At 45.5% G+C, this 23,881-nt stretch overlaps 1 protein-coding gene across 1 annotated transcript in view; it reads left to right on the top strand.

The window, feature by feature from the left end:
* The window catches only part of MYO10 (myosin X), a 193,381-nt gene that overhangs the window by 75,833 nt on the left and 93,667 nt on the right, over nucleotides 1-23,881 (top strand). Inside the window, exons 3-4 of the mRNA XM_072958828.1 lie at nucleotides 7,215-7,373; nucleotides 20,488-20,675. Coding sequence (XP_072814929.1) covers nucleotides 7,215-7,373; nucleotides 20,488-20,675 — 347 coding nt within the window. The remainder of the gene's footprint in view (nucleotides 1-7,214; nucleotides 7,374-20,487; nucleotides 20,676-23,881) is intronic.

Consider the following 23,881-nt stretch of genomic DNA (forward strand, 5'->3'; position numbering starts at 1 on the left):
TGTGTGTGTGTGTTAGCCATTCCTTCCAACTGTGCCAGCTCACTGTGACTGTTACCTTTTGTCTCTGAGGTTCACTAGGGGGAGAGGGCAGGGTCAGTGTATCCTCCGGGCCTTCTTGGTTGACGGGCAGTTGCGGGTACAAGTGACTGAGTTGCATTTAGCACTGCCGGCTTAGCTTTGCTGGTTGTGTGGCCGGGTTCTAAGTCCGTGGGCAGATGTGTGTCCACAGATTAGCTTCCTGGGTGTTTCAGGCTCCTCAGCCTTTTAATCCTTCAGCCTGTACGCTCTGCAGTGTCATCAGAAAAGATCTGGACTCAGTGGTTAAGCTTTAGTGACTGCCGGAGACTGCTGTCCTTGCTGGGTTGTTCATATCATCACTGATGCTTTTGGCGATGTTATCTGTGCACCTGAGAGCAGAAAAAACCCTCCATCTGGGGGACAATGTTTGTAGTGATCACTCCTAGCCATGATTCAGACATTGCTTTCCTGTGAAGTTTCTAGAAAGTTGGTCTCATTGAATTGCATTTTGTAGTGAGATTTCTTCATTATCTCATCTCATGAGAAACAGTCTTGGTGTCGTGTTTGATACTGACTTGTCTGTGATGATCAATATGTAGAAGTGTCTCCCTCCGTCACTTGGCTGCTTCCGTGGTCCTCATGCTTAGGTCAGAGGCCAAGTGCCCTGCAGGACGCAGAGCCTCCCACACCCTGCCTAGCCACCTTCCATTGAGCAGATGCCCTGTGCTGCATCCCGACTTTGTATCTGCTCTTCCCTGGCCGTGGTCCATCCCTCGTAGTTCCCATCACACCCTGGGACTTTCCTCATTTCAACCCCCACTATATGATTAGGATTGCCTGTTTATTTTTCGGATCCCTCAGTGGTCAGTAAGCTCTTTGAAGTGGTGGTGAGGGGAGGAGGCTTAATTCATCGTTGTATTCCTGGGGCCCAGCTCACAGCCTGGCACGAATGACCCAGGGAACTGGAGTCAGTAAATGAAAAATCATGGAATAAGAGAGAGATTAAACTGAGCACGCTGGGAAGGCAGTGCACCGTGTGCTGCCCCCACCTGCCTCCACCCCTGCTCTCCTTTGCAGGGTAGGGGTTCTTAACCTTTTACTCCTCTGAGTGAGCCAGGGGCTGGTGGAGCTGGAATTCAAAAGGCCACCTCTGAACTAGAGTCCTGTTAAGGTGGGAGGCACCTTTTCCGTGATCTCGATTTTAATGCTAGCTGTGCTGTGTGCTGTTGGGTTGGTTTCCTAACTCCTCTGAATCTTTTTAAATTCATTCTTTAAAAAATGAGCAGCGGTGTTTCCTCCCTTTCTGAGGATCAGATGTGCCTGATGCATGCAGTCAGCACTGAATAAGTACCAGTGCCCTCTGCCCGCCCCTCTTGGTTATTTTGGTTTTGCCCCCAAATGCCATGGGCATTGAAAACCTGCTGACCGTTGAAATGACTTAATCTCACAACTCGTTTGAGTTAAAAGAAAATAATCTTTGTTTCATCTGTACTTAGAAGTCAGTTATCTCACAAACTCAAGGAGGGAGGTTCAAGTAACAGAATATTTATTTACAGAGAGGTCATTTTAAACCCCCGGTGCCATGTAATTAAGATGTATTTACTCTGACAAATTGAAGCTGAAAGCGAAGCACCGTTGCATTTTTCCCCTGCACCCTGGGAGAGGAGACGTGGATCATTTTGCTTTTGATTAGATTCCAGTGGAACTTCCAAGCGGGCTTTACATTTCTGTATCCCACATACTTTCTCCAGCCTCCTGGGGCAGTGGCAAAACAGGCCGAGGCAGAATTTCAGTTAAGTGGCTGGTTTCCTTCTATGACTAAGATTATAGCCATTGAAAGTTGGAGTCTGTGGACCTTAATGTGAGGAAGCTGGAACTTGGTTTACGTGATCATTTTAGCCACAGGTCAGGAGGCAAAAGTCTTAACCTCTCTCATCGGTCATGCTTTAATTCAAGAGCCAGTAAATGAAAGATGGAAAGTAAATTAAAGAGAGGCACCCTCCCCCACCATGTAGAATTCCAGGGAAAATCTAAACTAGGCCAGCCAGCTTTGTGTAGAGGGATTAAAACAGAAGAAAGTGTTGTATCAAGTAGTTTTTCATTGGATACCACACTGGTCAGGATCATCGTAAAAAAAACGTAGACCTGAATGAGCCACCCCTCCCTCTTGGCGCCTTCTCCTCCTGCACAGCTGGTGTACAGGACTTGTCTAAGGAGTGGGGGCTCCTCCATCTCTAAGACTCTTGATTCTTTCCTTCAAGAATGCTCCACGATGTTGGCATTATGAACCCCTCGTCGGAATTGCTACCTTATATTGAGCCCTCACTGGTGTCAATCGCCATGACTTGTACCTACATGCTTTTCTTCAGTTTTCACAGTCATTCTATGAGTTAGGTGTTACAGCATCATTCTTATTTTATCACTAGAAAAATAATGGGCCAGGGAAGTTAAGTGTCTTGTTCATTGTCCCTGCGCTATGAAAGCATAGATCTAGGAGAAGTGAGTCCAGCCAGATCTGACCCTAAGGCCATGTTTTGATCATGACCCCTGGCTCTGTCTCTCCTTGTAGACTGCTCCCATTTTGAAGGCCAGGACCATTAATTCAGTATTTGAGTCTGAATAGTGGGTCAAGGCTGGGCACTGAGGATCCAGATAGGCATGCTTGCTGCCCTGGTAGTGTTCTCAAACTGTGGTTTTTGCAGCCCACAGGAGTGAGGTGTGAAGTCAGGGTAGAGGGCCACAGTTGGCACCTAAGTAGAAAATATTGGGATGCACCGAACATTGTGCTAAGTGTTTTAGGAAACTCTCAGGAAACTGTATGTCTAGTAGTTTACAGTGTAAAACACATTTCTCACTGCAGGTTGTGGTCCAAAGAGTTGAAATGTATTGCCCAGAAGTTCCAGTGTTAGGGGTGAGATGGTTTTTAAATAAGGAAGGTAATAGATACGTGATTACAAACCTGTCCTAAGGAGCTATGACAACAGCCCATGTGATAGACTTAGGAGGAAGGCAGCAAGGTGTCCTTTAGATAAGACCACTGGTGCCTTCTGAGAGGGTGACATTGGGGCTGAGACGTCAAGGAGGGGAGCAGTGGGGTGTCAGTGGCCCAGACATGAAACAGTGGGTACAGGAAGCCTGGCCAGGGAGACAGAGTGGGAATAGCATAGACCATGTTGTTTGACCGTAATACAGTGAGATCAGGAAACAGTAACAAGCATTAGCCAACCCCATCGCCTGGTCATCATCATCTTCATTATCCTCGTCACCATCGCCCTTCCTAACTTGGGTCAAATAAGAATCAGAAACTAAACTACCTAACATTGTCATGCTGACCTTTGATTAACCTCTAGTCAATATTTTTAATTTTAAATTATTTCTGAAAGACTTGTCTTTGTTTCATGAAGAGGTTTTGCTTATAGGCATTGGCTGACTGTCATCATTTTTTTTCTAGCATCTGCCTAGGCCCTTGGTTGGATGGCACGTCAGTCAGGGCATTTCTAGACCGGGGTATCCCAGCCTTGGCATGCCTCACATTTGGCCTGGATAATTCTTTGGCCTTTGAGAATGGCAGCATTCTTGGCTTTTGCTGACTTGATGTCAGTGGCACACTTCCCCCTCCCCTACAGTCGTGACAACCAAAAATGTTTACAACCCTTGCTAACTGTACCCTGGGGGGCAAAACTGAGAACTTCTGGAAGAAATTCCAGGCTTGTGTGAGATGAAGTTGCCCACACTGAGAACACCTTCTGTCTCATCTGTCCATCAAGAGAGGATATGATAGTTTTTTATTTTCTTTCTTCTTTCTCTTCAATCAAAAAAGTTAGATTTTTATGGGTTCCTAACAAATGTCCCGTTTTCCTAAGGGGAATCTGTGTGTCTGTCACTCTGCACTGCAGAAACTCACATAAGTGTGACGGTGGCTTCCTGCAGTAGTCGTGCTATCATCAGATGAAGATAAAAGGGGATTGGTAATGGCCCAGCTGTTTTTTATCTAATTAATTGTCTTCAGGACTTCTCCTTTTTTCTTACAGAAGTGGACCCAGGGTCAGGCAAGCCTCCTCTGAGCTGTTTCTCTAATGGTGTTGATTGGTTTCCTTTGTTCCGCTCCCACGCTTAATCCAGTCCATCTTGTGACCGGTGGCTTGTATTTCTCTAACAGGAGCTGTTTGTTCTGAGGCCCCACTTTCTCTAAACTGATTTCCTGTCTATTAATCTTCTATATTTTGCTCCATTTCTTAACCTTACCACCTGTCTTAGAGCACATGCCCCACTGAAGTAACCCAGTTTATTTTGAGTTGGGTTTTGAGGAATTCAGTTTGTTAGTCTTTTGGCTGTTGTCTGTTCCCCCCAAATTCCTGTAAAATGAATTCCATTCTTTAAACCTAGAATTTTCTTTTTTGCTGTTTGGGGATAGTCTTGTGCAACTGTATTAATCCTGTTCATTGTTGCATAGAAATGACTTCTGATCATTCAAGGGGGCTTGCCGTAAAAAATCTTAAATATGATTGTGGAATGATTAAGCCTCTGAGATATTTCCAGGTTAGGTGTTTATTTAACCAGTACGCTTTAACACACAATGCAGGGGGCTGGTTCCATTCCTTACTTCCTTGAGGCTTCTACTTTGATGTTACCTTTTCAGTGAGGCTGTCCTCGAACACTTAGCATAAAGTAACCCCTCTTGGTACTTACTGACACAATAGTAAATATTTGCTTGAATGGATGGATTTTCATCATTAATTTATGAGGTATCACTGTGCCAGGCACCACTCTAAAATCTTTACAGATACTAACCCATTTCTGAATGGATGGCTCTCCCTGCCTTTCTTTCATAAACACATTTTCTCTGTTCTCTCACTTTGAGATAATCATTGCTTTGAGCAGCTCCAGTCCTCTGTCTTGGCATAATGTATCTCTCTGTCCTGTTCACAGCCTCTTGTTTTGTTTATGTAACTCTTCCATCATGATTCTGTCTCTCTGAGGTCTTGAGAAGGAAGAGTTCTGGTTCTCTTGATTTTCTTACTCCTGGAATATGGCCACGTGCCCACATCTGACACACAGTGTGCACCTGAAAACATACAGAGAGGTCAAATGTACAAATGTGGGGAATTCAATTCACAGTTTATAGCCCTTTTTTTCAGTGTTCATGAGTCCAGCTCTGAGCTGTTTACTTGGGCTCACACATTGTCTAGCTGTTTCCAGGGCACTAAAAAAGACAAGGAAATGTTTACATACGATGTAATATTCATTATATGTATATCTTTTAGTGTCTAAGTTTTGTAGGGTGTGTAGGGTCATTTCCAAAAAGAAGATTCAGTATAAATGCAAACAGCAGTTTTAATCTTCTAAATTAAATCTGTTCTCAAATTCTGGGCTTCTCAGTATACTCAGACAATATTTCTACAAAAAGTAGAAAAAAGGTTCACGTTGGGAAGGACTTGCTGATGGTGGGTCTTCAGGGGCTTAAACAAGAGACTGTTGCGCTGACTTTCCTACCAGAGTATTTCCTGGGGAACCCATGTGACCACCCTGCCCTCGTGTTGGCAGGAGTACTGAGCAGGTGGATTGAGGAGACCCTCTGGGTGTGCTGGGGGCGGAGGGGGACACAACACCATGTGCACCCCTCCGCTGGCCAGAGTGCGGCCAGATGGGATGGGTTCTGCTCCAGTCCCAGCCTCACAGTGGCTGTAGATGGAAGACGCAAGTACCCTGCTCAGTTGTGTTTCTGGAACACCTGCCTGGATTGGCCCCACCTTGCATTCCCTCAGCCGCCCCCAGCCTGTCCTGCCCTTTGGGGTGCTTACGTGGCTGGGTGGCCACCTCGCCATGAGGTGGGGCTGCTGGGGCTGCCACATCTCCTGGTGGATGTCTGGGCCCAGGAAGCAGCTGGGGAAACTGGCTGGACCTCACAAGAGAGGGTTGGTGTCTGCCCTGGCCTCAAGCAGTTTCTCAGTACTGGTTTTGACCAGCTCTTATGGTTCCTGTGGCAGAGATGCCTCTGCGGAAGTTTTCATTTTGTCTCCAGAAAAATAAAACGTGCCACTTTTCATGGCTTATGGAAACCATTGGATTGGTACTTTTGCTTTTCTTAGTGTGTCATTCCCTTTTGCAATAACATACCATTTGCTGCCATGTAGGCAACCGGTCACTGTTTAAAAATAGAGTCCCCCAGTCTGCAAACACTCTTCCAGAAAGTTGTTTTGGGCGTGTGTGCACATGCGAATATGTGTGCTTGTGAAGACTGGACATCTTTCGTGTTGTTTACATCTTGCTTTTACATCTTGGTGTTTTTAATCTGTTTTAAGGGTGACTATAGCAAAAGCGTACCATGAAGAAATATGGAATAGCTTCCATAATTGATTGATGCACAGTTTTGTAGAGCTGGTCAAACTGGCCAACAGATGGTGCTGACGTGGTTAATCCTCTACCCAATCAGTGGTGATAAAAGAGCCCTGGGTAGATTTTAGAAATACACGCGAGTTCAGTAACCAGTCTTACAATAATACCAGAGTTGTGTGCTATACATGCTACAGCATGCATGCAGGGCTGTCACTGGTGTTGGGATAAATTATAAGGAAGACAGGCTGTCAAGCCGACAAACTGATTGTATTTTAAATCTGAGAGGATATGTTTTGCTTAACAGTCACGTGAATGCTGTATATTCACGACTGAGGAGGGATCGTGTCCAAGGATATTTTTCAGGCATTCCTGAGAAGATGTGTTCCCATCTCTGAGAAAATATACAGACTATATGGTGAATTTATGTAACACTTATTAGAATGAAGAGCTTTGTTAGGAAGCTTTGAAATACATCATACAATCCTATGTGAAACATTATGGAGTGAAATCAGATTACTTTCTGAAAGCTTGGGGAGCCAGTCTCTTAATTGTTACTGCTTCAGATCAGTGGGAGAGACATGAACTGTAAATGTATAATTTCTGCAATTCCCAAAGGATGGTTAGTACTTGAACTTGCCATTTAGGAATATCTAATAGCAGCTGTCAGAATAATTTAAAAATAGGTAGGTGGCAGGAAGGATCTGAAAGAGTTCTCTGCAGTCTGTCTTTTACTGACGGGTTCAGGATCCCGTTACTGAAATTATACTGGGATTGTATTATAAGTTGGGGAAACGTCTGTGGAAACTGTTCCTTGCTGATAACTAAACAGTTGAATTCGTTCCCCTCCCCACCCCAATCAGGTGTTCACTTACAAGCAGAGCACAATCACACACCAGAAGGTGACAGCCATGCACCCCATGGATGAGGAGGGTGTGGATGACATGGCCACCTTGACCGAGCTCCACGGGGGCGCCATCATGCACAACTTGTACCAGCGATACAGGAGAAATCAGATCTACGTAAGTTCCCCTTTAACTCCCTTAAAAAAATTCCCTCTGGTTTGAATGAAGGTGTATTTGTGTTTTCAGAGAGGATTTCCTCTTGACAGCCTCGGGTGAATCTGAGGAAAGCTGCATTTTCAGGTGTTCCGTTGAATTAGAGACGTGGTTCCATAAATCATTCTTGTGCTTACTGCCTTGATTTTATTAGCGGGGGACGACTTTCTGTCGATGCATAATTCGGCCTCTTTCTTTGTGTAAGTGCATCCTGTTCATAAGTGTTCTGTTACATGAAGAAATCACGCGGAATGGTTTGACTTCCTCAGTTGAGGGCTGGGGGTGAGATGGGGAGTGTGGATTTGCAAATAGGCAGACCTGAGTTTAAGCTATTTTTGCTTTCTTGATTTTTCTCCTTTCATGAGTTTTCCCTTTTTTTCTGGTTCTGGAGCCCATCTAAGGGGCTATCTGGAATCAGGAGAGCCCACCTTATTTGTGGGGTTGCTGTTTTGATGGGAGCCCTGTCCCGCCGAGGCAGCCACACATGTTTTCTCTCCACTTCCGTGAAGTGTGACGGTACCTATGTTCTGAAAGTGATCTTCAAAAATCACTTCTATAGTAATCGCTTTTTGACATTAAAGTACTTAAATTACTGGTCAAAAAATGATCTGCAGATTTTATCTTTTCATCTGCCTGTTTGCAGGTCTTTATAGAAAACTGGGCAGCTGCTTACACGTTTGTTTTTCTTGTCAAGTTTACATTCAGGTTTTTTTTTAAAAACTCCAAATTTTGATGTTGGAAAAACCTTTGATCTTTTAGTAATTTCTGTTCCTTAGCAGTTAACATTTAATTTGGCCAATATGCTTGTAACTAAGATGAATAATCATATCAGTCTTTTTGTGGTAGAGCTAGCAGGTGAGACTCAAGGCACTCTTAGTACTGAGGTTCTTCTAATTTACCTGCCCTTAGACCAGACGAGGAGGATGGGGAAAGAGGAGGAATTAGATATTTGTGGGTTTAATGCTACATTCTCCCCAGCTTTAAAAAAAAAAAAAGGTACACTTATATGCTTTCTTTTTATATTGTGAAAGCGTCATTTTGGCCAGATTGACCTGATATTTGCCAGATGTTTTCAGGCAGCCTCGTCTTGGGAAATTTGTCCCATTCTAGTCCTCTGACTGGCGGAGCTTGCTTCACACTCAGTCCTTCGATGACTGTTTTCTGTATGATTCTCAGAAAAGGTAGCGTTCACACGTGCTGATGTGAAAGTGGCTATCTAGTCTACTTTGTGCCTGGGCCTCAGAATTAACGTGCATTTACTTCTCTGTTCCCATCTCAAAAATCTCCTCGAAGGTGACTTGTGTCTCCTCCTTCCCGTGGACCTGCACGACACAGGTGTCCAGGTAACCATGTACCGTGCCTGTGCCTTTGGTATCAAGTATTTGGCACCGCCATGAAACTTTGTGCACACAGCAGTTTCCTTGCTCAGTTTGTCTTCCTGGAGCCAAGGACAGTGCCAGGCACCTGGTAGTTCTCCGATAATAACAGTAAAACAAATTCCATGTGTATTAGAAAGAACCTAGTTGATGATAAAGGTGAAGCTAGATTTAAAATTTCTGCATTGGTACATGGCTCTTATAGGTGAATATTTCAGAACTTATACTCTTCTGTCTTTAGATGCAAGTTCTTGTTACACATTTACTAGTGAAGAAAAAGTAGGTGAATTAGGGGGAAAAATTATCCAAGGGGTTTAAAAGGCAGAGGCTTAAAAAGCTCCCCACCTCCCCTTTTCAGGATAGTGATGTTTAAACCTGACAGCTAAATTGCCCAATAAACCATGAATAGGATCTTGGTCCTTTTTCCTGGAATGAATGTCTTTTTCCTCCCCTCTGCAGGAAAAACATAGGATTTTTGTACATCCAATTTGCAACTCAGTTTAATTAATTAGACCTGTCCATACCTTCCTTTTGGGACCTGGATAATTGTATTATTCTCCATAAAGCAGCCACCTGGATTATCTCATCATTGCTGAAGCAATTTGAGTGGGTGCCAGTAGCTGTCAGACACTGCCCCATCAAGACAAAACCACCACCTGTCAGAGAAGCGCAGCTTTTTCACCTTTGATCCTGGCTCTGAGTGATGCTTGTCCCTATTATTAAAAGAGAGAAAAAAATGACACATAACACAGGTGCTGTGTTAGTTTTCTTTTGCTGGCATAACAGATTACCATAACTATGCCAACTTAACAGAAGTGAATTTTCTTGCAGTTTTGTAGGTGAAGAGTTGGAAGGGATCTCACCAGACTAAAATCCAGGTGCGAGCAGGACAGGGTTCCTTTCCGGAGCCTCTAGGGGAGGACCTGTTTCCTGCTCTTTGCTGGTATTGGCAGAGGGCAGTTACTTGGGGCTGTAGGACTGAGGTCCTCGTTTTCTTGCTGGCTGTCTCCTGAGGGCTGTTCCCAGCTGCTGGAGGGCCCCTTCCTTTAAGTTCAAAGCCAGCAACTGTGGATTGAGTCCTTCTTGTGCTTCAGATCTCTTCCTCCTCCTGCCCATCTCTGACTGCAGCCAAGAAGGTTCTCAGCTTTTAAAGATTCGTGCAGTTCGATTGGACTCACCTGGATAATCCCCAGTCTCAAGAGTTTACAGCTTTAACTGTATCTTCAGAGTTCCTTTGCCTGCAACATCACGTAGTCACAGGTCCTGGGAACTAGTTGTGGGCATCTTGGTGGGGCAGGGGAGTGGTGTGTTGCTCTGCCTGCCGTAGGTGCCCTTCTTTGAGTCCTGTTACAGAGAAGGAAGTCCTGCGGGTCCCCCCCACCGCTCCAGATCATGCATTATCTGTTGGCTTGCTGATCCTAAGTGATACAGTTCGCTGGTAAGCAGACCCGTATCCGGGTAGAGGAGTCTGTTGTTTGTGCTAAGAAGGACAATTAACTTTCTTTTCTCCTTGAGGGCCACCCTTACTGTCTGAGGTCTTTAGCAGACCTCAGGAAAATATTTCTTCTAGCCTTAAGCATCCTGCATTCAAATGGAGGTGGAGAGCTACAAAGAGGTGAAGTGCTTGGGAGACAAATCAGAGTTGAGTCCACTTTTCGCCACTCACCTCCTCTTGGGCTCTATATTAAACACTTGATTTTTATGTGTCAATTTAAAAAAAAAATTTTAAAGGTCAGATGTTATAACCCTTATATCTAACAGGGCTGTTTTACAGTAAAATGGCAAGTGAAGGCCTTAGGAACTTGACTAACCTCCGTACCTCTCTCCCCACCTTACTCATCGAACACCACCAAGTCTTTATTTGGAAAGCTCCTGCCTGGAACTCCTTCCAGGCGCAGGGGCTGTTCAGACTTCTGTGTCAGTGTCCATAAGCCTGTGTGGCTCCAGCCTGGCCGCTGGTCGTTTGGCTCTGACCCCCGGGTTAGAGCAGCTCTGTTCTTTCCTAAGTGCCCTGAATGAACCCCTGCCTTTATGCCCTCATGCTGGATTCCCTTTCCCGAACTCCAGGCCCTCTTGCCTAATGCTCCACCTTGTCAGCCTTTCCCAGCCTCTGGCGACTCCCAGATGACAACTCTGCCCAGCACTTCAGCTCTAACCTTGGACCCCATCCCAAACTTCCACCCTGAATTTCTTTACGGGCTTCCTGCTGCAGGGGGCCAGCACCTTGGAGAGGGTCTGATGAGTCCTACCCTCCTTTGTCTCTTCCCACCATTGGTGAGACCTGGGAGGACCAGTACCCACACCTGTAAGTCCCTAAAGACTCGTAGAGGAGGGGTATGTGTTGTATGAGGAGATAAGAGGTAGGGAGAGGGAACAAATAGGTGGGTGAAGGACCCTATGGAGGGGCTGGCAGTAATACTACAAAGGAGGGATGAGAGATGAGTAGATGGAAGGGCTGGTTGGATACCATACATGAAGATGAAAAGTTGAGACTGAACTTGATGTGGCCTCACTAAACTGGGAGAAGGTCCCCCTTTGCTTATGGAGTCTGGAGTGTGTTGGGAGGACACTGAGCAATTAGTAGGACAGGCAGGATGGGGTCAGGACACCCTTAAAAGGAGTGGTGCTCTACCAGGTGATGTGGCCCCCAGGGGACATGTGGTAGTACCTGGAGGCATTTTTTGGTTGTCACAGTTAGGGCGGAGGATGCTAATGGTACCTAATGGGTAGAGACCAGGGAGCTGCTGTACACACCTAGGGCACAGGACAGCCCCACAACAAAGAGTTACCTGGCCCGAGATGTCACTAGCACAGAGAAACCCCGCCATACTTAAAGCAGGTCGGCAGCGTTTGGGCTCGGTGGTCAGAGACTACACTGTCTTTGTTAAAGGCTTTTGAAGAGAGAACTTCCCTGAGAAAAAAATGTAGAAGGGTGGAGAGGGAAATGGTGTGATAGCATCTAGAGAGTGGATTGGCTGAGAGAGGGTTGTGGTAATTCAGAGCGGAGAGACGAGAGTTTGGACCAGAGTAGAGATGGTAGCCAGCAAGGGGATGTGGGATACGAGATGAGTGGGAAGGAGGTCAAGGAGGCAGGGGTAGCTTGAAGGACTCCCAGCCTTGTCAGGCCCCCCGACCATGAGAACATGCCGCTGACTGTCTCGGCGGCTCCTCCAGGAGATGGGGCGGGTGAGATGAGTAAGGTTTAGGATGCCTGGGGCATCTCTGGAGCCTGTGTCATTTCCGATTATGTCCCCAGCGTCTAAGCACAGTGTGGACCACTGCAGATGACGTTTCTGTTGTGTTGACCGTGAGCTCTGTGTCCAGAGTGCAGGGACGGCCACGCTAGCTCCGTGGTGTGGCACTTTTGTCGTCTGCCGAATGCAAGAGGAAACACGTGCCCTCCATCATAGAGTTGGTCGTGCTCTGGGTCAATTGCATGGGGAGCCTCCCTCCCAGCCGCTAAGGAGTGGCTGGAAACCACATCAGGGAGAGGACTGCAGGGAACCTCAGGGCTCGGCTGCAATTAGAGTGTTGGGGGCGGTTCCAGAGGAAGCCGTGCTCTGTTCCACCCACTCGTGGGTTAGTTTGTGGGTCTTGCTGAACAGATGGGGAAGAGAGCAAGATCAAAGGAGCCCATTTTAAGAAGTGGAGCTGTGAGCACAGAAGATGCTTCACAGCTAGTATATTTTTAGGTGTTTCAAAAATAATCCTCCTCTGGGTAGGTGGCGCTCCAGACCGAATCTGTACACGTATTTGCTGTTGTTCCTGAATTAACTTTTTTTTTTTTTGAGTTATAGGCCAAAAATCACAGGATGATTTATTATTAAAATTAGTTAATAATTTATAAAATTTAATTTCAAAGTATTTTGTTACATAAACTTAATATTAATTTAAAAACTTTAAAGGCTTACTTTTTAATTCACTTTTTTTTAATTGAGGTAAAATTTACACAGAACGTTACAGTAGGTTCAAGGGTACAATATGAGGTTTTGGTATTTGTGTGTATTGCACAATCCTCACCACCTGAATTGACTTTGAAGCCTGACAGATATGTTCGTGGGCAGCAGCCAGTTAAAGACTCATGGGTGGCAGTAGACAGGTGACCTGAGTTCACCTGTGGGGGAATCATGGGCCGCCTGCGTCGTTGACCCCGGGGACACCGTGCCCTGGAGTTGCCAGTTTCGGGCTTGCAAATCGAAATCTGCGATTCATTGCCTTGAGTCCTGTCTTCCCAGAGTAGACTTTTGGGGGGTTGTTTTCTGTCCCTCTCCAAAGCCAGTGTCAAGTGACAGCGCGCCTCTCACGATGGCCGGAAGACCGGATGGCTAGCAGGCTTGGCATCTGTCTCATACCGGGAACAGCTGAACACAGCGTGGTTTGTCAGGGGTTTTTTTTCTCACATGAAATCTAGACCAGTGTTGCCAAAAGATGATTGCAACCATCTGTCCGACTGTATGTATTTTTAAACTTTACCAAACATTTATGCTCTCGAGTCGCCACTTCCACATCAGCACATGATGGTGGCAATTAGGAACTTTGCTTTTGTTAATCCCCCCTCCCCGTTCCTGCCTCTCTTTTGGGTCAGATTCCTTTGAACAAGGAGGGAACATGTGTCAGAAATTCACTTAGATTAAATGGTAATGTCACTTCTAAATTTAAGAGCTTGACTTTAACAACATCTGGAGGTATCTGTTGTGATCTAGTTGTCTTTTCAACAAACTTGAATGCTTAAGAGTTTTGGCTGTTTCATTGGACAACAATCATGAATCATTTTGTTGGGAGGTGGGTGTGGAGCACTAGGACTCAGTTAAAATGGAACTTAAACTTGGTGGATTGGTGGTCCATTCGTGTGCCCTCAACATATCTATGTTGATTCTGGCCCTGCCTGTGTGCCAGACTGTGTGTGAGGCTCCAAGGATGCACGCTCACTCTTGTTCTCAGTACTTGTTTCTTGAAAGATCGGATAAACGTAAGGCACTGCCTTTCCGGGACCTCCTAGTTCCTTGGTGAAGGCGGACATGGCAAACCTTTGACAGCAGCTCAGGGCGACAGTGAGTGTCATAAAAGGACTGACTGGGAACACACAGAGTGGGCACTCGAAGGAGATGGTGAGACAGGGTTGGAAAATGATTCCCAGCCAAGACACTGGTTGCACTGAGTTTTGAAGCATTTTTAGGGGAATTTGGCCAAGCCGGAGGGTAGCTCATTCCTGGCAGAAGATCAGCGCGGGCGAAGGCTTGATGAGGCATGATGCATTTGTGCAGCTGCAGGACCCATGAGATGCTGCAATGAAGGTTGCATGCAGCTGGCTGACAGGGTGGTCAGGAGCAGGCAAGGAAGGACACTGTGTGTAAGTGAATGAGCTTGAGTTTGTGAAGATTGTTAGGGGACAATGTCAAAGGTGAGTTCTGGGAAAACTCAATCTGGCTGTAGGCAATGGACCCAGTCTGGGGGAAGAGGTGACCGGCAAAGCAGATGGGAAGTGATAGGGTTCCAAACCAATCCTGGGGCGGGGGTTGGAGTATGAGACATAAGAAAAGGTCAAATCCAGATGCTTGGTTGAGTTTGGGAGGCAAGTAGGCTGAATTTTTAAAGGCTGACTCCCAGATCCCTGGACTGTCCATTTGGGTAGACCACGGTGCCATTTGTCAAGACGTGACTGTGAGAAGAAACAGGTGTTTTGAGGAGCTCAGCCTTTGCGTGTTGAGTTGGAGCTTAGGGGTGTCCAAGTGAAGACGCCCAGGTGGAGTGTTGAGTGTGCATATCTGCAATTTAAAGCTGAATCTGCTTTCAAGGTCAAGATTTGGGAAAGTAAGTTATGGCCATGTTGAACTGAGATAGTCAAGAGAGGTAAGAGAATGGTGGGTGGGAAGTAAATCTAGCTAGTGGTTCCCATTTTTTTTTCATTGAAGTATAGTCAGTTTACAATGTTGTGTCAACTTCTGGTGAACAGCATAATAGTTCAGTCATATATATACATACATATGTTCATTTTTATTATAGGTTACCACAAGGTGTTGAATATAGTTCTCTGTGCTACACAGTAGGACCTTGTTTATTTTATATATAGTAGTTACTATCTAGTTCCCACTTCTTAACGACTTCTTCCCTTTAGGAAAGTGGGCCATGACACTGACTTGAGCCAGATTCCCTGGTACATTTCCGATTACTTGGTCTATGTGCGGCTTTTCCAGGACCACATGATGGAAGACCATTGTGGTTTTATTTTCATGAACAAAGTTAATAAATCCCTCTGATTTACATAGCACTTCCACATAGTGATCATGTGAGGGTAGCAGAGGATGTGTTATTACTGGTCAGAATCTCTGGCCCGGAAGGGGCAAGCAGTGGACCAGGGCAGGTAGGGCCAGGCTGAGGACTTCAGGTCTTCGGAGTTGACCAAACCTTGCTGTCTAGATCACTTTTTCCTGTGTTGGAATAGTGACTTCCCAGCAGTAGCGTAGATTCTGTATATCTACAAGCAGAGTGCATCTGAGGCCACAGGTTACTTGTAGTGTTCATAATTACACTTAAAAACTTTTTTCTTTTATTTGATGAGGGGCTAGATACTAGGTATTAGACCCTTCTACCTTTTGAAAAGCTTGAATTGGTAGATTTTGCACTGAAGCAATGCAGTGAGTTCCTTCTTGATATTTTATTTTATTTTAATTTTATATTTTTATATTTTTTAATATTTTAAATTGTATTATGTTGTTTTGGTGAGGGGTCAGGTACTAGGTATGATACCTGTATGCCTACTGAAAAGCTTGAATTGGTAGATTTTGCACTGAAGCAATGCGGTGGGTTCTCCCAGCGTTTTGAAAGCAGATTGCATTGCAGCTGTTCCAGATTATTAAAGTGGGCAAGAAAGAGTATTTTTTTGGTGAGTTCTGTGGAACTTTTCTGTCTAGAAAAAAAACTTTATGTGTTTCAAAATAGAATATCCTTTCTATTTCTGAAAAGCCGTTAAAATGACTAGGCTATTTATTTTTGTGGAATTTGGAATCCAACGTGTGGAAACCAGTACCTGGCCCCGCCTTGTGTTTGAGAGTCACGTGTATCCAGGGTCTTAAGAGTGCAGGGAATTATGATGGCTGGTTTTGGAGCAGTAATAATAAACAATTTTTTACAGAGTGATCAGTGGTACAAGCGTGGGACGCGCACGGTCTCCCAGCTCTTAGGTTTCTCTCTGCATTTATCTCTGCGTCACTTTGCATCACAGCTAGACTCCCCTCCTACCTCCCCCCTTCCCAGTTGCCCTGTTTACTTATGTTACCTGTCGAACTTTCATTATTATTCAAGGAATCTCTTATGCATGCAGACTTTGTTCTGTTTGTTTAATTGAAGTGTAGTTGATGTACAGTGTTGTTCCTGAGGTCAGGCGTAGTGAGTCAGTGATACGTACTTGTGTTCTTTTTCATATTCCTTTCTGTTATAGCTTGTGACAGGATGCTGAGTGTAGTTCCCTGTGTTCTACAGTAGGACCTTGCTGTTTATCTATTTTGTGTATAGTAGTTTGTATCTGCTAATCCCAGACTCCTAATTTAACCTTCCCTCCCCTTCATCCCCTTTGGTAACCATAAGTTTGTTTTCTCTGTCTGTGAGTCTGTCTCTTTCTATTTTGTAAATAAGTTCATTTGTACCTTTTTTTTTCTTTTTTAGATTCCACATAAAAGCGGTATCATAGGATATTTGTCTTTCTCTGTCTGAGTTCACTTAGTATGATCATCTCTAGGTCCATGGGTGTGTGTGTGCAGCCTTTGTTTTAATGACAGAATTATCCGCACTGTGATCGAGGTAGTGGGAGGAGAGATGAAGCTGTCCCTGGCCGTAGTGATTTCTGCTGATGGGCCCCGACGATTTCACCTCATCTGAATAAACCATCGGGAGCTGTTCCTGTTGTGGCCGTGTAGTTTTACACTTCCGTTTTAGGGAGGTCGAAAGCACCATTTGGCACGAATCCGGGCACAAGCAACAAAAAGCAAGTAAGTGACTGAAGGCACCTCCCTTCTGTCACTGTCAGGAGAGAAATGCATTAGGATTTGGGTGTTGGTTCGCCTTTTTGGAGCCTCTCAAAGTCTCTTCTCGAGTATTCCTGTGGGTCGACCCTGTAGGTCGTGGGAGCTGTTGACGAGTTTCATGCAGGAGAGTTTTTATCTTCGAAAGTCCATTTGTCACATATGGAGCTGGGACTGAACAGGCGAGACCAAGTGGAATTAGTGAGGAGGGGGCTTTTGGGGAAATCTGAGCCAGTGAGGCCAGAGCAGCGGAGATGCAGAAGGGGGGTTGATTATAGAGTTAATTGAAAGCGAAGAGCACTGGCATGGAGACGGTGGCGGTGAGGCTGGGGGGTCTGCACGGGGGTGAAGGGAAGGGGTCACCATAGACCCCAGGACCACCATCCCACCCTCTGTTAGAGGAGGCAGAGCCGTGGCCCTGGGGCTGCTCCCAGATCAAGGTTACGCAAAAAAGAAAAAGTAAGTGCTTGGTGAGCATAGGTTTAAGGAAACCCTTGAGAACAGATCCAAGGCATATAAAGGAATGTAGGTTACTCTCTGTTTGCTTAGAGTATTTAATATGGTCTCAGCTATAGAAACCCCCCCCCTTTTTTTAAGTATATGCATTTTGTATGTTGGAGAGGAAGACAACAGTGACACCTATAATCTCAGAGCCATGTTGGAATATATACCACTATGTGCTTGATCTTGTCAAATCTGGTGACAACTGTTCATTTATATTTAAGTGATCTGTCTACAGTCAGCAAGGAGAAGGGTCCTGAACAATCTTGGGACAGGGGGATTCAGCTCAAGGTCTGATTTAAAGATAGAAAAGTGTGACTGTGAGGTGTGAGGAGTTGTCATGCAGTTAAAGAGAGCAGCTTCCAAAGTGCTCCTAACTTAATGGTGAAAGTTTTCAGCATTTGAAATGCAGATCATTTTGAATTTTTTTTCATCTGATGCATTATATGGCATGTACAATGAAAAGTAAAACCCTGGCTTTGGTCACTTCCAATTAGTTAACTGTTAGCAGGCCTGACATTGTAGACCAAGAGGAGGAAGGCACAACCTCCCTGCCTGCCTCCCCTCTGCAGACGGTTGACATGAAAGAAGGCGCCAGCGTCTGTGGTCAAGGCGCTGAGGGAGGGTGTCTGGCATCCTCCAGGGAACCAGGTGGTTCTCTGTTCTCTTTGGAAGGAAGACCCTTTCCTTCCCCAGAGGAAAATGCAGCTTCCATCTTTCTTTCTGGCCACATCCTCCCTGCGGTCCTCTGATGGAGAAAAGTGCGCTTTCTAGAGAGTGGAGTTCTCCAGAAATCTGAATGTTTATTCATGAAAGTGCCACATCGTTTAATTTTTTAAAATTGAAGTGAAATTTATGTAACAGAGAATTAACCACTTTAAAGTACATTCGGTGACATTTAATACATTCACAGTGATGTACAGGCAGCCCCTCTGTCTCGTCCCAAAATGTTTTGATCACCCAGGGGGAAACTCTGCCCCTGCAAAGCCATCACCCCCCATTCCTGCCTCCTCCCACCCTCCCTTCTGCTGGTGGCAACTGCCACCAGTCTTGGTCTCTGTGGACTTACCTGCTCTGAATAAGTGAACTTGTACATCTGGTTTCTTTCAATGAGTGTCATGTTGCAGGAGTCATCTATGTGGGATCCTGTGTTAGTACTTTGTTCCTTTACACGGCTGCATCATATTCCATTGTGTGACTCTACCATATCTTGTTTACCCATCTGTCTGATGATTGACATTTGGGTTGTTTCCACCTTTGATGCTGCTGTGTATTTGTGGGAGTACCTATTTTTAATTATTTGGGGGTATATACCTAGGTGTAGAATTGTTGTATAAAATAACTCTTTTATAATTTTAACCTTTTTTTTGGTTCAAAATGTTTGCAAAATATATTATAGACCTCCTTACACTGGCAGACATTTACAAAGGACATGATACTTTGCGATACTTTGCTTGATATTCCTGGTGGTCGCTGTGAATGTAAATGATTACAAATTGCTATAATATGATACAGATTGCTATAAGATGATTCAGATACTGAACTTCCTGTCCAGTGTTTGTCGCTTTCCTTGTTCTCTGCTGTGTTGCAGTCCCTTGGCAATGAGTGTGAAGAGGAGGCTCTGTAATTAAGTTGCCTGGGTTCAAATCTCACCTCTTCCACTTACTGGTTGTGTGACTGAATGCAAGATTTTATCTCTGTGCCTCAATTTCCTCATCTGAGAAGTAGGTGTAATAATACTGTGAATCTCCCAGAGTTACTGTCAGCATTGAAAGGGTCAAGCCCTGAGTGTTAGTCTGCTCGGCCACTGTGACAAAAGACCACTGGCTGGCTGAAACAACGGATGTTTGTTTTCTCAGAGTTCTGGGGGCTTGAAGTCTGAGATCAAAGTGTCAGCAGGGTTGGTTTCTCTCAAGGGCTCTCTCCTTGGCTTGCAGACAGCCACCTTTTTGCAGTGTCCTCATGTGGTGTTTCTGTGCACACATGTCCCCGGTGTTTCTTTGTGTAGCCAAATTCTCTCTTCTTACAAGGACACGAGTCAGACAGGATGAGGGCCCACCCTAATGGCCTCTTTAATTTAATCATCTCTTTAAAGGCCCTGTCTACAAATAGAGTAGCGTTCAGAGGTACTGGGGGTTAGGGCTTCAGAGTGTGAGTTGGGGGAGGGGACACAATCAGCCCAGGGCTCCCTGAAGCCGGCAGCCCAGGGCACACGGCACGGAGGCTGGCAGGTGGGTGGTGGCGCCTGCAGGACCCTCCTGCTCCCCTTCTCATCGGCTGCTGCACTTGTGTCTGGGCCTGGAAACCAACCTGTTAGCCTTCCTTGCAGAGGGGCCAGGGAATAGTTTCTGTCCATACAGAGGAGGCACGAGGCAGGACTCTTGGCTTTAATAACTCAATAGCCTCTTTTTTGCTGCTCTGAAGATTGTGCTTAATTTCTGGCCTGGATTTGGTTCCAGAAAAGGTAAGATCGCCCGTCAGCTGTTTTCCAGGTAAACTACATGATGCTTGATGAAGTATTTGAGACACTGGAAGAGCACTTAATGTTTTCAAAATGGTCTTGTTCCTTTTCAAAAATTGTGGTTAAAGATACATGACATAGAATTTACCATTTTGACTCTTTTTAATAAGCGTACAGTTCTGATGCACTAAATATGTTTGCAGAGTCGTGCAACCATTTCCACCACCTACGTGTGGAACTTTCTCACCATCCCAAACAGAAACGCTGTACCCATGAAGCAGTAGCTCCCCCTCCCAGCCCCGGCCCCCACCTCATGTAATCCTGCCGCCTCCTGGTAGCCGCCTGATGGAGGGGGGTCAGGAGGTCACCAGGGAGCAGGGATGCGGGCCTGAGCTGCTTCACCGTCTTCTTGTCTTGTTTACCCTTCCCTGCAGCCCTCTTTGAAATGGCCTAGTTCCTTGGCACACGATTTCTACCAAAAGGTGAAGGAAAAATGTGAGTCGGGGGTGGAGTCTCCTGCCCCCTCAGTGCACATTCAGGGGGTTCTGCTCGAGCTTAGACAGTGGCTCCTGGGGATGTGGCAGCGCCTTCCCTCCCGATGTGGAGCCACACTGAGCTGCTTCCAGAGCCTTCTGTCTCCGCCCGCGCGTGGGTGGGGGTGAGCACCGGTGCGCAGGGCCCCGCCCCAGGACCACGTGTAACGCGGCCCCGTGTGCTTGCAGACCTACATTGGCTCCATCATCGCCGCCGTGAACCCCTACAGGACCATCCCCGGCCTGTACGGGCGGGACGCCATGGAGCGCTACAGCAGGTGCCGCCTGGGGGAGCTGCCCCCCCACGTCTTCGCCATCGCCAACGAGTGCTACCGCTGCCTGTGGCGGCGCCACGACAACCAATGCGTCCTCATCAGGTAACCGCCCGGTGGGGCGGGGCGCGGGGCGGGGCAGGGGCGGGGCAGGGGGTGGGGCGGGCGGCCGGCGGGCCCTTCGGTTCAGAACGACACCTGCGGCATCTCTGCCACCAGCTTCCTCGGCCGGCCCGGCCCCCCAGACACAGAGCCTGCTCATTATTAGTGCATGAACCAAAATTCCTCCACGGGCGGTTTCTGTCCTGAACAGCCTGATAACTGCAGCTTCCGAAAGACGCGAGGAACACAGTAGGAAGCAAGATGTGCCACGTTTGTTGGCTCTTGTCCTCGGAATAATTACTCCAGTTTGTTTATTTTCTCTACCTTAGTGGTTCTTTGGTTTAATTCCAATTGTGAGGCGTGGTCCTTCTCTTGATTTTCAGAAATACTGTGTAGTTCTTTCAAATTTAAAATGTTTTCTGTAGTCCGAACTGCTGGTCAGAATGCTTGTGTATTTGAGCACGATTTTGGTTTTTGGTAGTATAAGAGTACCCTAGAATCTCCCAAATTTAAGGATTTTTTTAATGATTTTAATTGGATGTTCCTAAAGTTTACCTCTGAATTAGCCCCAGAAGAGGGGCTTACTCTGCATATGCTGAGGGAATGATAGGAAGGCATGCTTATTTCAATTACTTTTGGGGGTAGGGGTGGGGAACGGGGATCTTGACACCTGTTTAAGCCAAATTTTAACTTACTTATTAAAATACACTACCAGACAATACCTCAATGAAAAAAATACACTACCAGAAACCTCACTATCTAAATATTTATTCCTAAGTGCTACCTAAAAAACCCAGTGCTGTACTTTAAAAATATTTTTATTGAGCAATTCAAATTGGTCTTATCTCCTGCATTCTAGTGATAGTCCTATTGGATCTTATTGTTTAAATTGGAATCATGTTCTAGCGATGATCAGAACACCCCCGGATGAGACCCAAAGCAGATGTGCTGAGTGTCACTTTCAGCGAGGTTTCCATGGAGCATCCAAGCCCTTCATTCATTTGTCCTCCCAGGTAGTCACACCCAGAGTATGGCTGTTCCTGAGACCCCACAGTGTTACTAAACTGCTTGTGGGAAAGAAGATTTTGACATCTGCTTTAGATGGCTTTCTCGTCCCAACTTGTGGCAAGATAACTATTATCTCAAAAAGAAAGCGAAGGGGTGTTTGGATTTGTGGAGGATGACAAATAAGACCCCCCCCCTCACCCCTTGGTTGGACACAAGACTTCTAGCCAATCAGTCTTGCTGACTTTGCACCCCAAGTTACAGACAGACTGACCCACCTGGCTGGGGGGACAGGCAGGTACCTGGTGGCCGCAATCACTGTCCAAGCCAATTCCCAGTTGGTGAGGAGCTGACCAGCCCTTGCCTGGAGTTCACCTGCCAGAGAAACCACTCCACTCCTTGGAGGAGGGAGAGGTTGGGTAGGGGGCAGACATGCCAGAGGAGGCCCCTCCTGAAACTCCAGGGAAGGGAAAGGGGAACATTTGGGAGGTGCTCATACTGTCCCACGTGGAGTCTGATTGAAGATAGGAAAGAAATAATGGCTAACATTCTTGGAAGGTATGGGACTCCATGCCAAGAACTTTTCAGGCATCAGTGAACCCTTCCAGCAGCCCTTCGGTGTGAGTGCCCTGGAATGACACCTCCCGGTGCCGTGCACAGAGAACTACTTTCAGGGACTGTGTTCTTCTTGGTGGTAGTTTTTACCCATGGCTTTGGTTCATGGGTCCTTCGTTTGTAATAAATCAGAATTACCTGAATGTGGAGGACAGACCTGTATGTTTCTCCTTCAGTTGTATTTTCTCTCCTGCCCCCACCTGCCACTTTCTTTAAGGGAAGGGAAGCACCTGGGCAGATACAGTCCCTCCTCCTCTTTACCTCGACACTAATGCACCAGGCTGTGGAAACAGCTTGGGTAGAGGGGCTGTCAGTTCATCCATTTAAATGAATATGAATCATTATAACTTGCAGTTAATCAAAATGAAACTATTGCTTAGTATGAAAACAGAACTTTTAAGAGTCCCACTCCAATAACCTGCCTGATGACTGGAGGCACTATTTGTGGGCTTTTTTTGATGACTTCACCAAAGTTCATGAGCTAGAACTTAAGATCCCTCTTTCAGCCTGCAGAATATAATTTAATAGGATTAACAGAAAGAACAAGAACTTAATCTGTCTAGTTTAAGAAGATCAAATTCGTTTCCACCCTTAGGTACCTAGACATTTGCTGTCGATAATTGCTTGTGTTTATTACTTTCAGTGGAAAAAATGAGAGCCTGGCTCATATATCACCTGCTAGACAGCAGTTTAGGAAGAAAGTAAAAAATCAAATGAGATCATTGTACATGTATACGTGTGTGTAATAAAATGGAAAGGGTTTGGCATTTTCCTGCCAAAGACTGGTATTTAAAAATAAGGTGGGGGAAGTTGGAGAGGGAGAGGAGAGGGAGGGGCCCCTAGACAGAAAGCTCTCATTGTCTAATGCTGATGTGAAAAGAGTAACTGTATTTATCTAAATTAACTCAGGAAACGGTGTCTTTAAGAAATAGGTTTCCTCATTAGAATGTGTTTTGGTTTTTTTTTTTTTAAGTGGGGCTTGGGACTGTAGGAATTAAAGAGAAAGTTGAGTATAAAAATAAAAATTGTAGGATACAGTGGCCCTAGTTAGGTTTCCTCAGGCATGATCCGCCCCCTAGTGGCTACAACGTGTTACTACTTATAAAACTTCTGTGCTAATTTCAGACACTAACCCTATTTAGAAGGCAGGGACCTCATAGATCAACTTTTCTTTCACTATGACACTGCTAGTCCCTAGGATTCCAATCTAAGCCTTTTCTATTGGTCTTGCTTTCAAGAGTTTATCTCTCTTAAGGTCTAGTTTTATTTTACCTTCTTGTGCACATTTAAATGAATGCTTATGTTTTTATAATTTATAAAATATAAATGTATGTTTAAAGCTTACTTGGAATTTTCTTTCATCTAAATGACAAGGTCAGCATTTGATCTTGGTGGATCCAGTACATTCAAGTTAGCTTCAGTTTGGGGCAGGCAGTTTAGTCTATTATGTTTAGTCTGTTATGGTCTTTTCAGTATATTGTGATCTTTTAAGATGTATAGTGAAGGCAAGGCTTGTGGCTAATTCATCTATGCAGCTCTTTGCCCAGGACAGTGTCTCATAGAGGGGACAGCATCCAACAGCTGTCAAT

The sequence above is a fragment of the Vicugna pacos genome, chromosome 3, assembly GCF_048564905.1.
Source record: "Vicugna pacos chromosome 3, VicPac4, whole genome shotgun sequence".
Lineage (NCBI taxonomy): Eukaryota > Metazoa > Chordata > Mammalia > Artiodactyla > Camelidae > Vicugna > Vicugna pacos.